We start from the raw sequence: 15,110 nt of genomic DNA, 5'->3' as shown, positions 1-15,110 counted from the left end.
CTCCCTCGCAGAGACAGAGTAGTACAGTTAAGTGAATGCCATTCTAGGGGATTTCTTGATATCTCTGTGCACGCATGCGTTTTGTAAAATAAAAAGTTGGTGGTACTGTGTGCACTGTTTTGTAGCCTTCTGTTTCACTTAACAGATTTCACCTCAGTAAATTCATGTCAGCACGATGATCCTGTAAAGGCATAACTAGTAACTTCTTACATCCCCTCTCACCCTTCCTTATACCCCTCTTTCAGTTTTTTGAGATAGGGTCTCACTGTATAGCCCAGGCTGGCCTCGAGTTCATGGCAGTCCTCCTGCCTCAGCCTCCCAATTGCTGGAATTACAGGCATGTGCCATCATGCCTAGCACTTATACTTCTCTTTTACCCCCACTTTATGTATTTCCTTCCTGGCCAGGGAGATAGCTCAAGCAGCGCAGCACCTGCCTGGCAAGTGTGAGGCCCTGAGTTCAATTTGTGATACCAAAAAAAATGTATTTGCTTCCCTTTGGTCGCCTTTCTACTTCATGTCATCTTTTTTAGATCTTACGTATTAAGGAAAACATGGTCCAGTTCCATCCATTTCCCTGCAGATGACGTAATTTTGTTCTCATCTGTATACACATTTTCTTGATCCATTCATCTGATCGACACCTAGGCTGGTCCATATCTTGGCTGTTGTGAATTATGCCACTGTGAATATAGGTATGAGGCATCCATGCTGAGTTTAACCCCTTCGGGTGTATTCCAAGGAGTGCTGTAGCTGTGTCTTACGGTAGTTTTGCTTTTAGTGTTTTGCGGAACCTCCACACTGATTTCCATAGTGAGCAGCACTAATGTACATTCCCAGCAGCAGTGTGAAAGAATTGTTCCCCACCCCCAGCTCGTATGGCTTATGTCTAGATGTGCCCCCAAAGCTGGATCTAGAGTGTGTGGCACTGAAATTGATCTACGGTGCAATGCCACCCTACCTTGGGGCCAGCCAACTATGAGCTGAAACCTCTACGAACTTTTCCTGAAACCTCTACGAACCTTTCCTCCTTTAACTTTGGACGTTGGGTATTTTGTCTCAGCCATGAGAAAAGTAACTAAGACACCAGCATTTATTGGTATTTGTTTGTGTTTTCAGTAGTGGGAACCCAGGGCCTTTGCACTGAGGTTCATCTAATCCTTTTTTTATTTTTTGAGACAGAATCTAAAGTCACTAAGTTGCCCAGGTAAGGCTCAAACTTTTGATCCTCTTGCCTCAGCCTCCCAAGTGCGTGGATTACAGGCTTGCACCACCATGCCCAACCTTTTTTTTTTTTTCTTTTTTGTATTCTTAATGACTTGGATGAGATGAAATGAGATCTTAGTGTAGTTTTGGTTTGCATTTCCTTGATGGCTAAAGATACTAAACATTTTTTCACATACTTAGCTGATTGTACTTCTTTGGAGAAGTATCTATTAACTGATTTACCCATTTATTGATTGGGCTGTTTGCTTTTTAGTATTTTGTTTTGAGTTCTTATAGGTATTGATCCTCTTTGGAATTATAACTAACAAAGATATTCTCCCATGCTCTAAGCTGTCTCTTCACTCTTTTGGTTGTTTCCCTTGATGAGCAGAAACTTTAATTTGTAGTTCCATTTATTCATCCTTACCATTATTTCCTGTGCTATTGGAGACCTATTAAGGAAGTCTTCGCCCTTGCCCATGGCCTGGAGTGTTTCCGCTGTTTTCCTTTAGCAGTTTCAGAGTTTCACCTTATACTTACATCTTTGATCTGTTTTAAATTGATTTTTGTATAGGGTGAGAGGGATCTAGTTTCAGTCTTCTACATGTGAATGTCTAGTTTTCCCAGCACAGTTGTTAAAGATGCTATTATTTCTCTAGTGTATATTTTTTCTCCTTTGTTGAGAATCAGATGTCTGTAGTTGTATGGATTTGTTTCTCTGTCTTCTCTTCTTTTCCATTGGTCTGTATGTCTACTTTTGTGCCCATACCATGCTGTTTTTGTTATTGTGGCTTTGTAGTACAGTTTGAAATTAGGTATTGTGATCGTCTCCAGCCTTGCTTATTTTGCTTAGGATTACTTTGGGTATTCTAGGTCTTTTGTGCTTACATATGAAGATTAAGATTTTTTTTTCTGGTTTTGTGAAGTATGTCTTGGAATTTTAATTGATAATGCATCAAATCTATAGGTTACTTTTGATAATATGGCCATTTCGGTATTAATTTTGCAAAGGTATTGCATGAACATAGAAGATATTTCTGTCTTCTAATAAATCTTCCAATTTTCTTCAGTGTTCTGTAATTTCCTTTTTTTGTTTGATTCTTTGTGTGTGTATGGATTTTGAGATAGGGTCTCACTTTGTAGTTCAGGCTGGCCTTGAACTCACTATGGAGCCCAAGCTGGCCTCAAATTTAGTGATCCAGCAAGTGCTGGGATTACAGGTGCACACTACTGTGCCCAGCTTGTTCTGCAGTTTTCATTGTAGACATCTTTGACCTGCTTGATAAGGTGTATGCACATACACACACACACACACACAGACACACACACACACACACACTATTGCAAATGGAATTATTTTCTTGATTTCTTTCTTTGGTAGTTCATTATTAGTGTATAGAAAAGCTATTTTTAAATGTGGATTTTTTAAATATCTTGTATAGTAACTATAATTAAGTTTTAAATGTTGACATTCAGTTTGAGAATTATGTCTATTTTATCTTGTTTTTCCTGTATGAGTGGTATGAATAATCCCCTTACTAGAAAACAAGGAACCTGCTCTTCTAGGGTTCCTATAAAAAATAAAAAATGAAGGTAAAATATCTAGGGAATACAAGTTTGGTGTTTAAACTGCCTCCACCCCATGTATCTCCTTCTCCTACATACAGATAATTGGTCACTTTATAGGCTGGCATATTACATATATATTTTTTTTTTACATGGAGAAAAGTAAACTTTCCTATCAAAATATAGACTAATTTAGCAGGTGTGGTGGTACATACCTGTTAGCTTGGAAGGCTGAGGCAGGAGGAGCACAAGTTTGAGGCCAGCCTAGGCAATTAAAAAAATAAAAAGATCTGAGGATGTAACTAGGAATAGAGTGCTTGCTTAGCATGTGTAAATTCATGGGTTCAATCCCCAGTAAGCAGAAAAAGATGAATGGATGCTTGGATGGATAGATGGATGGATGGGCAGGTAAGTAGGTTATTTGGATGGCAAATAAGTTTTTCAATTTAAATTTTTTTTTTGGTTTTTCTCCGGTACCGGAACCGAACTCGCCACCTTGTGCTTGCCAGGCAGGCGCTTTTGCCGCTGAGCTAAATCCCCAGCCCCTTAAATTTTGAATTAATTATTTGAACTAGGCCTAACTTCACCTGTTAAACACACTGAATTCCTTTGATTTGAGAGGAAAATATATTTGTGAGTACTTTATAAAAAATAATAATTGTGATAAAAAAAGAATCAAGTTGTATCATATATAGGTGCAAAATACCTGTAATGAATGTGATCATTATGTATACTAAAATGTACCAGGAAATTTAATTGCTGCGTTGTGATCCCCGCCTCCCGCACGCACTGGGGATGACTTTGCACATCCTAGACAAATGCTCTTGCCACTGAGCCACTTTGCCAGCCCTGAGTTAGGTGATTTTATCTTTCATTCTATAAATGTTATCTTAAATAGCCATTTGAAAGGGTTTTTATTATTCCCTCTTTAGGAAAAAAAAAAAAAGTTAAAATCAGAATCTTTGTAGCGGTTTCAAGGGCTGCACCCTTGCTAGATCTTCACGCTAACCTCACACGACTGTTTCCTCTGCTTCAGATCATCATGCACGTATTTTGCACCTACCTCGATTCCAGGTTACCTCCACACCCTAAGTATCCTGACGGAAAAACGTTCACGTCTCAGCATTTTGTTCAGACACCAAATAAGCCAGGTATAAACTTCTGAAAGAACATGTTGAGTTTTTCACATGCAATCTCCCCAGTGGTTTCATTTTTTAATGTACACTATCTTCTTTACAGATGTTACGAATGAGAATGTTTTTTGCATTTATCAGAGTGCTGTCAACCCCCCACATTATGAGCTTATCTATCAGCGTCATGTGTACAACCTTCCAAAGGTATATTTATATATAGAAATTGCTGTTAGAGAATGCCATGGGTGACTTGCTTTGTTGATGCTGTTTTCCAAATTAGAATCTCTTGTTTGTAGAAAAGATATGAAGCTTTTCCAATTAGGAGAAATGTTGTTGTTACATTCTTTTTTGGGGGGGTTCTTTTTGAGATAGGGTCTTGCTATGCAGTTCAGGCTGGCCTTGAGCTCACTTTGTAGCTCAGGCTGGTCTCGAACTCGCAACGATCTTCCTGCCTCAGTCTCCTGAGTGCTGGGATTACAGGCATGCGCCACCATGGCTGGCTTCATTACATTCTTTTTTTTTTTACTATAACAGTAATATTTTAGTTTGGGAGAGCAAGAAGAAAAAGGCCAGGTGTCGTGACTCACGTCTGTAATTCCAGTAGGGGAAGAGGCTGAGGCAGGAGGAACTTGAGAAAGTTCCAGTCCCGCCTGAGTAATTGAGATGCTGTCTTAAAATAAAAGATAAAATTAAAACAATAAATAAGTAAAGGACTAGGGATGTAGCACAGTCCAGAAGCCCTGACTTCAGTACAGCCAAAAAAAAGAAAAAGTGAAGAAAAATCACTTATTCAGAGGTAGCCTTGGTGAACATTTGGATTTATTTTATACCTTTTAGAAAATTTCATTTTGCTCTTTTTTTATGGGTTGAAATTACTTACATATTTAAAGAAATTATATGGTCTTACTGTTTTAAAAGGTAGCTCTATAATGTTTATAGCAGCACACCTTAAAATAGTGAACTCTTGGAAGTTAGTTGGTAAAATTTAAAAATGTTAATTGGCTGTTTTTATAGACTAACAATTATATATAGTAGTTTGATTTCAGAGCTAGCAGTTGATGCCTAGGAGTTCCTTACAGATAAAATATATTTATTTTAAAGTATGTCTAAAAGCTGTTTTATCCTAACACTCATATTGATGTGTTAGTTTTGTGGGTAGAGCTTTCTGTTTTGTTTTGTTTTGTTTTGTTTTGTTTTGTTTTGTTTTGCAGTACTAGAGACTGAACCCATAGCTTCTCACTGAGATACAGCCCCATCCCCTACCCCTTTTAATATTTTTTTTATTTTGAGACAGGATCTCAATCAGTAGACCGGGATGGACCCAAAACTTATGATCCTCCTGCCTCAGACTCCAGTTACAGGTGTGTGGCACCATGTCTGGCTGAAGTACAGTATTTTGTGTGTAGTATGCAGGGCCACTAACTTCAAAATAGCTCTCCTTAGGTCTTCCTAGATTCTTACCCCAGTATGTTAGCTTTCTGTTTGTGTTTCAAGTTTTGACTTTGAAGTCTTGAGCCAGGCATGGTGGCACACACCTGTGACCCAGCACTCAGGAGACTGAGGCAGGAAGATAATGTACAAGTTCAAGGCCAGTCTGAGCTACATAGTGAGTCCAAGTTCAGCCTGAACTATATAGTGAGACCTTGTCTCAAAAAAACCAAATAATAGCTAAGTAGGAAGGAAAGAGAAAAAAGGAAAGGAAGAAAGAAGTGATGCATCCCCCGCACTAGCAGTCTAGAGAAGATGCCTGCCTTTGCTCCCATGGCATCCCACAGCTATCCAAGATTCCCTGTGCTCTATTGAACCCCTTAGTTTACTGTCTGGCTTTTCTATTTCATGTTAAATTCCTTGAATACATGGATCCTTTCTCTCTTACTTGCTCTAGTGTTCTCACTTCCTAGCCCCAGGGGTAGGTACTGTGTTCAATAAATGAGTGAAGGAATTCTGAATTGTGTAGAAGTCTGAGGTGTGGTACAGGAATTGTTTAGAACTGCGTTTACCTACCTGGTTGAATCATTTTGGTTTAGTTTGTCTTGTCTTTTTTGTCTTGGTTCTAGGGTAGAAATAATATGTTTCATACATTATTAATGTTCCTTTACATCATAAAGACAAAAGAGTCAGGAATGCTTGGGTAAGTATACTTTAAAAATATGTACTTAAATTTTTTTTTTTAATTTTAAAAAATGTGTGTACTAACAAGCATAGTGATATACACCTGTCCCAGTACTCACAAGGCCAAGGCAGGAGGATACCTCCAGTTCAAGCCCACTTGGGCTGTGTAATGAATTCAAGACTATAGCAAAACCTTGTCTCAAAAAAATACCACACATAAGTACTTAATTTATTTACTGTTCCTACATTAAGGTTCTGTGAAATGTACCATCACATAACAAAAAGATTTGTGGACTAAACCCTGGATACGGCTTCTAGTGCTACCTCAGCCTTGTCCTGAGTGAGCCCTTTTTTTTTTTAAATCTTTTTGAGGCAGGGTCTTGCTATGCTGTTCAGGCTGGTCTTGAGCTGACTTTGTAGCCCAGGCAGATCTTGAACTCACAGCGATCCTCATCCTCGTACCTCAGCCTCCTGAGTGCTAGTATTATAGGCGTGCACCACCACGCCCGGCTATTTGAGTGAGCCCTTCTGCTTTGGGCAATTTCTTTAACTCCAGAGCCTCCAGTTCCTTACTGATAAAGTAATTGGACCACATCCTTGACCTCATGGTTGCATCTCCTGGAGGAACAACTCTGAGAGAACCAGGCAGGAGGCTCATTAAGAGTTCAAGGCCAGCCTGGGCCACATAGTGAACTCAGTGCCAGCCTAAACTGCATAGGAAGACCCTGTCTCAAAAAAACAGATTCTTGCCACCTGAAAATTAAAATTCAAAACAAAATTTTGAACCTCTTTTTCTTGAGGTATTCCATTTCAGTGTATTCTGAAAATTGTTTATATAGTTTTGGAGAGGATAGCCCTCCCAAAATACTGCTCACTAAGGTGGAAAAATAGTTTGTTGAAGTCACTTACCTACTTAGTAACAACTCACATAGCAAGTTCAAACTTTCAGTATTGTGATTTTGATGATCTACAATTTTGGAGCATCAAATATTACCTGATGTAGGTGAATCTGCTTATGCCAGAGAACTCTGGTAGTGCGTGATCCATGAGCCTGAATATCTTTGCTCTGGGTCCAGCTCCGCCGTACGAAGCACTTAATGCTGACAGAATGTGGGGGAGGGCTCATAGCAGAGGACATCTGTGGGCATTTCCACTTATCACCACTTAGTTACAAGATTTTTTTTTGACACAGGATCTCACTGTGTAGTTCAGGCTGGCCTCACATTCACAGGGATCCTCAGCCTTCTGAGTGCCAGGTTTACAGCGATGGGCCACCACCCTGGGCATCTTGTTCATCATTTAGAGGTTGTATTTTTCCAGAATTGCGTTGTCCGCTACAGTAGTCATTGAGCACTTGGGACATGGCTAGTCTGAAATAAGATACCCTGCAATATGAAATATATACCAGATTTTACAGAAACAATATTAAAAGATGTAAAATATTTTCTTAATAATTTTGTATATATATCTAAATCTATTTGGATATATCAGGTTAAATATAGTCTTAGAATTACTTTCATCTGTTTCTTCTTCCTTAAATGTCTTCAGAAAATTCACCATTATGTATGTGATTTGCATTTGAGGCCTGCATCATGCTGTGTTTCTATTGGACAGCACTGTTGTAGAGGAAAAAAGCTCCTGTCCTTAAGTATATTAGATACATCTGGATCATTTCTATTGTTTTCATGTTGTTTTGTTTTTGTTATTTTATTTTTGTTCTTTTCTCTTTAAAATAAAAACAATATTAAGAGACAAAAGTTGTAAAACAGGCCAGGTATAGTGGCACATGCCTGTAATCCTACCACCAGGGAGGCTGAAGCAGGAGGATTGCCAAAAGTTCAAGGTCAGCCTGCACGACCGTGTCTCACCCTCTCCCACCCCCCCAAAAAAAGGTGTACAACAGACATGAACAGAAATTGATGAACATTTACCACCCACTTTTATCATACATACTTTTCATATAAGAAAATTAAGTAGGGAAGTCACTTTCATGAGCCATCTAAACTAACAAACATGGTTCTTTGTGCATTTTTAATTATAAAGATAATATGTGTTTGGTACAGAAATATTTAAGCCATAAAACAGATTAGAACGTAGAAAGTGAAGACACCCTTCTCATTCTGTGTGCTCTCCGCCTATGAGCTCTGCAGGCTGAACAGTGCTGGTTTGCATCTCCAGGCCGCTCTGAGAAAATCTGCTGTGGTTTTTTTTTGCTTAAAATGTATTATTCCCAAACTTACTACTCTGAGACCTGATTTTTAATCTTACAGTAGATTTTGGCATTTTTCCATGTCAGTAAATACATATTTTTCTAGTTTCTAGGAATAGTTACAAATATGTGTAAACATATATATTAAATGGAATATAGAATTTGCTATGTTACTAATGTATAAATATATTGTTTTATGATTATTCTTAACAGTATTTTGTTGTTGTTGTTGTTTTGGGTTTTTTTCTGGTACTGGGAATTGAATTTACTACGTCGCGCTTGCCGGGCAGGCGCTGTGCTGCTGAGCTAAATCCCCAGCCCCTCTTAACAGAATTTTAAAGGACTTCTGTTTTTATTTGGTTTTGGGTAGGTTGGTTTTGTTTTGGTTTTGGGTGTTTTGTTTGTTTTTTTGGTACCGGGAATTGAACTCAGGACATTGCACTTGCCAGGCAGGCACTTGTGCCACTGAGCTGTATCCCTGGCCCTGGTTTTTGGTTTTTTTTGAGACAGTATCTTGCTGTGTAGCCCAGGCTGGCCTCAAACTCACAGTGCTCCTCCTATCTCAGCTTCTCAAATGCTGTGATTACAAGTGTGCACTACCGCACCCATCTAGAAAAGAAAATGCTTTTTAAATGAATGAAGATACAATTGACAGGAAAGTCTTGTGTTAATAATCACAGAGAGATCCTTCGCCTCTTGTTTAGACAAGCCAGAGTTAAAAACCTTTTTCCTATCAAATTAAGATTAATCACTGCATCGTTGGTGAGGGTGTGAAGAAATGGGAAAACACCGTGATGAAATTACCATTTTTGAAGGCATTTTTGATAACAGCTGTGTTTTTAATTTTTATTAAAAACTGATAATGTCATAACTGTAAAAGTCATATAGGACAAAAAGTTCACAGCAGGAGTAGTTCCCTATAGCCCCACACCTACTTCGCTTCCCAGAGGCAGCTGCTTAAAACATTGTAGCTGTTTCTCCTGTTATAATCCCCGTAATTCCAGTAGTCAGGGTATGCAGATCTCTGTGGACCCTCAGGTTTAGACACATATTGATTTCCTGTTTTGTGAGATGATGAGTTTAAGTCTTGTCGCCGTCTTTCTCTCAAACTCAGTTCCATTTCTTTCCTGCCCAGTAGAGTGATCTTTTTGTTGCATACAATTTGGTTTAAGATCTCTTTATACGCATATGCAGACTCACTAAAGCACCTAATAGTGAATTCCTAATTCAAGTCAACGACAGGTCAGTTTTCTAGGAAGCCTCATATCTCTTTATCCTCTGTTCTGATAATTTTTCTTGAGGGGGGTGCAGGTTTGTGAGACAGGGTCTTGCTGTGTAGTTCAGACAGGCCTTGAGCTCACTGTGTAGCCAAGGCTGGCCTCAAACTCACGGTGATTCTTCTGCCTCAGCCTCCTACAAGTATATGTCCCCTGCCCCCGCCAGGGCCATTTTTAAAATTTAAATGATATTCTAATCTTAGTAAGTTATTCCAGTAGTTCTATTATCATGTATGATAGTTCTTAAAGTTAATGTTCAGCATTCCATAAATCTGTTTATTCTAAACCTGAATTTTAAGCAGTTAAGAAAGTAATTGCTATTACTACAATTCTCCTGATAAACCATATATAACATAATTTATTACAGAGTAGCATTAAATGTCATCAATTAAACATACATTCCTTATAAAGATTCTTGTTTTCATTATTAGAAAAAGACCTTAAACAGCTGGCAAGCAGTTTTACTAAAACTTTTTTCTCTTTACAGGAGAGTTAACCTTGGTCTATCTGGTGTGAATATTTTATGGATTTTTGGCAAGTAGTGAATCATTTAATTCCAAATGTTGGGACTTTCAGTGAAGCGGAAAAAGTTGAATCTAAGCATCTTTTTGCCACTGCCTCTTCTGAAATAAGCTACATATGTGTGCATGAGATTTAACAAAAAATTAGCTAGTATACCTGTACGTTCCACTCCAAAAAATATTACCTTTTGGAAATTCCAGTTGATACAAAATCACAGCACTCTGGACTTTTTTTAAAAATGCAAAGGTTGTAGTTCCTCTTAGTGAAATAAATGGAGCAGCTCTTTTTCACTGTAATCCCCAAATAAGCATTATCCATCTGACTTCTCAAAAATGGTGTTTAGTTATGTTATTTAATAGTACAAGTACTTAAAGGAAATGGGCTGATTTTATCTCTATAATACCCCAGTGTTCTGCAGATCAGTCTAGAGCCTGTATTCAAAGAAATGAAATCAGTTTCTAAGTAATGTATTAATTAATCCAGGTATATGTTTTAAAGATTATTGAAAGAGGCTTGACAGTATCGGTATTTTAAAAAGTCAGCTCTTTGTATGTGGATGTCAGGAACGCTCCCCACTGCTTTGGTTTTAGCACCTCTGTTTCACTGTTCTGTAATACTGTGTTGCCTGTCCATATAAAGTATTTAGATACAATATTTTCAATGCCCCCCCGCCCCCAGAGTGAAAAGATACGAAGTTGTGAGAAGTAACAGCCGGCAGCCGCCTTGCTCATGGTTTCCCGATGAAGTGTTGCAGACTGACCTGGAAATGGCTGAACCCGGTGTCTTCTCAAGTAGTGTGCATGCGTCCCTTTTGTATAGTTTGTAGATTTTTCAAGAAGTTTTCAAAAAAGTTCTTGTATTTTAAAAGTTGATGTCCAAAAAAATAGAGTTTTTAATTGTTTTTGCTGTGTTAAATCTGTTTGTTACGGTATTTCAAAAGACTGTATCACTGAAATACGCTGAATATAGGGCCCTACTAACAATTGCTATGCTGTTAAACTGTACAATTGCATATACTTTTTTTAAAAGTGTTAAGAAGAAAAATTTTGATGACTACATAAAGACGAAGATCTTTTTCTTTATAGGGCTTAAGGTAGCTTTTAGTCCAAATACTCAGATTTTTTTTCCAGTGCTGGGGATCCAACCCAGAGTTCCCATATGTTAAATAAGCACTGTACCACTGAGCCACTCCCCATGCCCTGTATTACTTTATTTCTGAAATGAGCATCAAAAAAATGAGGATACATAGTAAAAAAGATGTTTTGTGTACCTGTTGACTGAGTGTGGATTGCTGTCTACTAGGTAGCTTTCCGGTATCAACTTCAAGAGTATTTGAGCTATTGTGTACCTAAATATAGCTCCTTCCCAGCCCCCCAAGCTCCGCCCTGTGGGGGGGGGGGAGAAGCAGGAGTCTTGCTGTGTCACTAAGTTGGCCAGACTGGGCTCGAAATTGCCATCCTTCTGCCTCCACCTCTTAGACTGCTGCAATTAACAGGCATGCGCCACCATGCCCGATTTATAGCCTTTATGTAATTTTAAAAGAAAAAAAAACCTTTGGTGAATTAGAAAAGATAGTACACTCCAGATACAGCAGTTACTTTTTTTCTTCTGTTGGGGACTGAACCCGTGGTTTTATGCATGGCGAACACACACTTTACCACTGACCAGTACTCTCAGCCCAAATAAAGGAAATTTTTTTAACTTTTTTGTTAGAGTAAATCAGTACCAACTAACATCACTGGCCAGATGTCATCTCTAGGTTATGTCATAAGTTTTCATTGCTTGACTCCTTGGATCCACACAGCTGGGGTGTGTTCTCTGTGTCATTTTATCATTTTCTTCCTCTGTCAATATGAGCCTTAAACAAAATTTGTTTTAGCGCATACTTAAAGCATGTATAATTTAGTTCCTATTGACACATAAAGTGCTGTGATACCTGGACTTCTCAGTCTAAGCATAGTATGTTAATGGTGAGGACGTGTGGCTGTGTAACTGGCTACATAGGGGAGCCCTGCGCCCGGGGACGTCCCTCCAAGGGCCAGTGTGGTCAGCTCTTCCCCGTAGGCACCGTCCCTTCCTGGCCGCACTCACCCGTGACTGCCTTTTCCCTCTCTGCTGTGCTCAGCAGCCAGCACCACATTCCGAGCCCCATGCTCATTGCCAGGCCAGCGACTACTCCTGGAACTGAGGCTACATCTGCCCAGCCCGGCTCCTGCTTTTAACAGCCCTTCCGCTGATCATTGTCCTCCCAGTTGCCCGTGATCAGAGCTCTGGCGTCGCCGATTGCTCGCGCTCCCTGGGTCCCCAGTCCAATCAGACAGCAAACCTCAGCCATTCTTTCTTAACAGTGTCTCGCACAGCTGTCCCTTTTCCATTTCTGCCACCACTCTGCTCGTTTACACCTTACCCACCCACACAGGACTTCTGCAACAGCCTAATTAATCGCACAGCCTCCTACTTGTTGCCATGCTTCCAGATTTTCCAATTCATCCTGCGCATTCTCTTCAGATTTATCTTCCTAAAACACCTGTTTGATCACTTCACTTCCCCTGATAAATTCCGCAGCCTGACATTTAAAGCCTTCCACAATCTGGCCCCAACCTGGCCTTCTGCACCCAATTCTGGGCGCTGGCTAGCACAGGCCACTGGCTGGCTGGCGCGGGGTTCTCTGCGCTGCCCGCCATGTGTCCTCAACTCTCGGGGGAGGCCCTTTCCGGTCACGGCTCCCCCGCCTGAGACTCACTCTAATTAAGCCTGCTGTTTGGACCTGGTCTTGACCATGCCAGCTGGCAGGCGTTCTCCCTGGAAGTCTGCTCCTCGGCACACAGCAGCCATGCAGACGGATTTAGTCTAGCAGTGGGCATAGTCTTGTCTCACATTCGCACAAGAACTAGGTTTCTCGCTCATCTTAGCTGTAAGTGCTGCTGTTCAGGAATACGGTACTGCTGATCACCGAAGCTGTCTTTTGAGGAAGGGTGCATTCTCAGCACACAGGCTTTCCCTGGGTCAGGCTGGGCCTGGAGGAGGAAGCAGTCCAGGCCCCACAGCTGTGCAGAGGAAAATGACAGCTGATCCTTGTGCTCCTGGGAGCTCTTCCTTAGTGACTTGAGGGTGAGGCCACTAAACCTTTCCCCAGGTACCACTGGGGATCCCTGGCAGGACCAGCTGCTGCCCCTGGCTGTAGGTTGGGGCAGACATCTTCAGACATAACCAGGTGTTGACAGGAGGGCTTCTGGAAGCGCCCCGAATGGGGCCGTGTCCACTCACCTAGAGTGAGGGGGGTTTGCACAACACACAGCTGTGCTTCTTGGGCCCCAGTGCCATGGCCAAAGTCACTGGGTATGCCAGCAGCTGTGTGCAGGTCTGCAGGATGGTTAGGCGTCAGCTCTCCACATCTTGTTCGATCCCTGCACAGTCGTCGTAATTCTATTTCCACACTGACTGAAGTGCGCTGACCTGGGGAGGCATGGATGGGAAGGTTGTGGATTCCACAGCGGGTGGCGCTTCCAGAAGTATTAGGAAGAGGCCCAGTGCAGAAGGATGGCATAGAGCAGGTCACCACCAAGGACAGCAGTGACCTTGGAAGAACGGTGTTTGTCAACTCAGTCCTAAATGCTGCCAGGCACCGTGTACACCTGCAATCCCAGCACTCTGCGAAGTCGAGGCAGGGGAGTCACAAGGTTGAGTCCAACCTGGGCAACTTAGTGAGATCCTATCTCAAAAGCTAAAAAGGGCTCAGTGCAGAGGTCCTGGGTACAACCAATCCTTAGCACCACCACCCCGCCAAAAAATCCCTCCCTACCCGCAAGCCAAAGTGAATATTCCAAAGTCATTCTGGCTGGAAGAGCCGCCAGCCCAGATGGGCTCTATCACTAAGGGTCAGGGCAATTTAATCTTTCATATGAGGATTTGTTTATAAGATCACTCTTTATACCTCGGAAATAATTGAGAAGCTAAAAGTGAGTGCTTTTAGGTGAAGAAAATGGCTTTTAAACGTCTTTTATAATAAATTGGAGTAGAGCTAGACAACAGCTCCTTTGACAGCAGAAAGCAATGCTCATTTTGGGGCCGGGTACCAGAAATCGAACTCAGGACCTTGCACTTGCCGGGCAGGCACTTGTGCCACTGAGCTAAATCCCCAGCCCCAGCAATGCTCATTTGGGATTGTGCTGGGACACACGTAACTTCATGGCCCTGACAAATCACACCCCACAGCTAGCCCAGCCTCTGTATCTGCCTCCCATCCCCCTTGCCTTCATCCCCCACACATGGCTGATCCCCAGTTCTGGACAGTATCGGCCTTGTTCCCCAAAAGCTGTGTTTTCTGGAACACCAGGGAAATGCTGCCTCCTTCCTTTCCCATTTCTAAACCAGTAGGAAAAAATAACGCTGCATCAGACTCTGCTTTCATGAACTGCATCCTGCAGGAAGAAAGAAGGTGGTGAACTGCTCTGCTGGGGGCCAAACATGTTTTTTTGGGAGCAACCAGCAGGCATGGCTTGCACGTGGATCGGGCAGCCCTGTGATGCTTTGGGCCCAGAATGCAGGCACCAGCTTACTGAGCTCCAGCTGCAAAGAAAGACTGCTGTGTCTCTTAAAGGCAGGGAAACCATCTGCAGGGATCCTGCACGGAGGGGTCCCCTACCTCATGGGAGACAGACCCGCAGAAGGAAGTCTGCCCTGAAGCCAGCAGCCCAGAACCTGCCGGCTTGAGGTGTTACACATAACAGCTTCCATCTCAAGGTAGCTGACCAGACCTAAAAATAAGCCCTGTATGACACTCCGCCTCTCTGCATGAGTTCTTTAAACTTTTCTTTTTTAGTGCTGTCTTGGAAATTCCTCGAGTTAAGAAATTAAAGTAGTGGTTGAGCTCCACTTAGACTGAGTTGCTTGGATAGTGCTTGGGGACAAATCCACATTCTGTACCAGGAACTGAATTCAGGCAGGCACTTGGGCCACTGAACTATCTTCCTGGCCCCTGACAAATCCACATTCTATGATATGGTCTCTTAAGACATTAGACATTACCTGTGTTGTAGCCAGAGAAATTACCTTTCCTTCAGACTGTTTGTTGCACCTGAGTAAG

General features: G+C 41.4%; 2 protein-coding genes across 11 annotated transcripts in view; one reads left to right on the top strand and one right to left on the bottom strand.

Annotated features, from left to right (window-relative positions):
- The window catches only part of Tmem209 (transmembrane protein 209), a 37,259-nt gene extending 25,966 nt beyond the window's left edge, over positions 1-11,293 (top strand). For 3 of the 10 annotated variants that reach the window (XM_013503262.1, XM_013503264.1, XM_013503265.1), the window contains exons 12-16: positions 3,808-3,922; positions 4,011-4,108; positions 5,962-6,035; positions 7,209-7,321; positions 9,990-11,293. In XM_013503262.1, the coding sequence (XP_013358716.1) occupies positions 3,808-3,922; positions 4,011-4,108; positions 5,962-6,035; positions 7,209-7,321; positions 9,990-10,018 (429 nt within the window). In that variant the 3' untranslated portion in view covers positions 10,019-11,293. Of the gene's footprint in view, positions 1-3,807; positions 3,923-4,010; positions 4,109-5,198; positions 5,266-5,961; positions 6,042-7,208; positions 7,322-9,989 lie in introns of those variants that run through there. The other 7 variants (XM_013503263.1, XM_005402425.2, XR_001230877.1 and 4 more) reach the window with 7 other exon arrangements.
- Klhdc10 (kelch domain containing 10) overlaps positions 7,321-15,110 on the bottom strand; it is an 82,472-nt gene continuing 74,682 nt past the window's right edge. Inside the window, exon 11 of the mRNA XM_013503269.1 lies at positions 7,321-7,401. Within this exon, the coding sequence (XP_013358723.1) occupies positions 7,360-7,401 (42 nt within the window). The 3' untranslated portion in view covers positions 7,321-7,359. The remainder of the gene's footprint in view (positions 7,402-15,110) is intronic.

Source organism: Chinchilla lanigera, unplaced genomic scaffold (genome assembly GCF_000276665.1).
Source record: "Chinchilla lanigera isolate Chin_1 unplaced genomic scaffold, ChiLan1.0 scaffold00078, whole genome shotgun sequence".
Lineage (NCBI taxonomy): Eukaryota > Metazoa > Chordata > Mammalia > Rodentia > Chinchillidae > Chinchilla > Chinchilla lanigera.
This window is presented reverse-complemented; position numbering and strand designations above follow the sequence as displayed.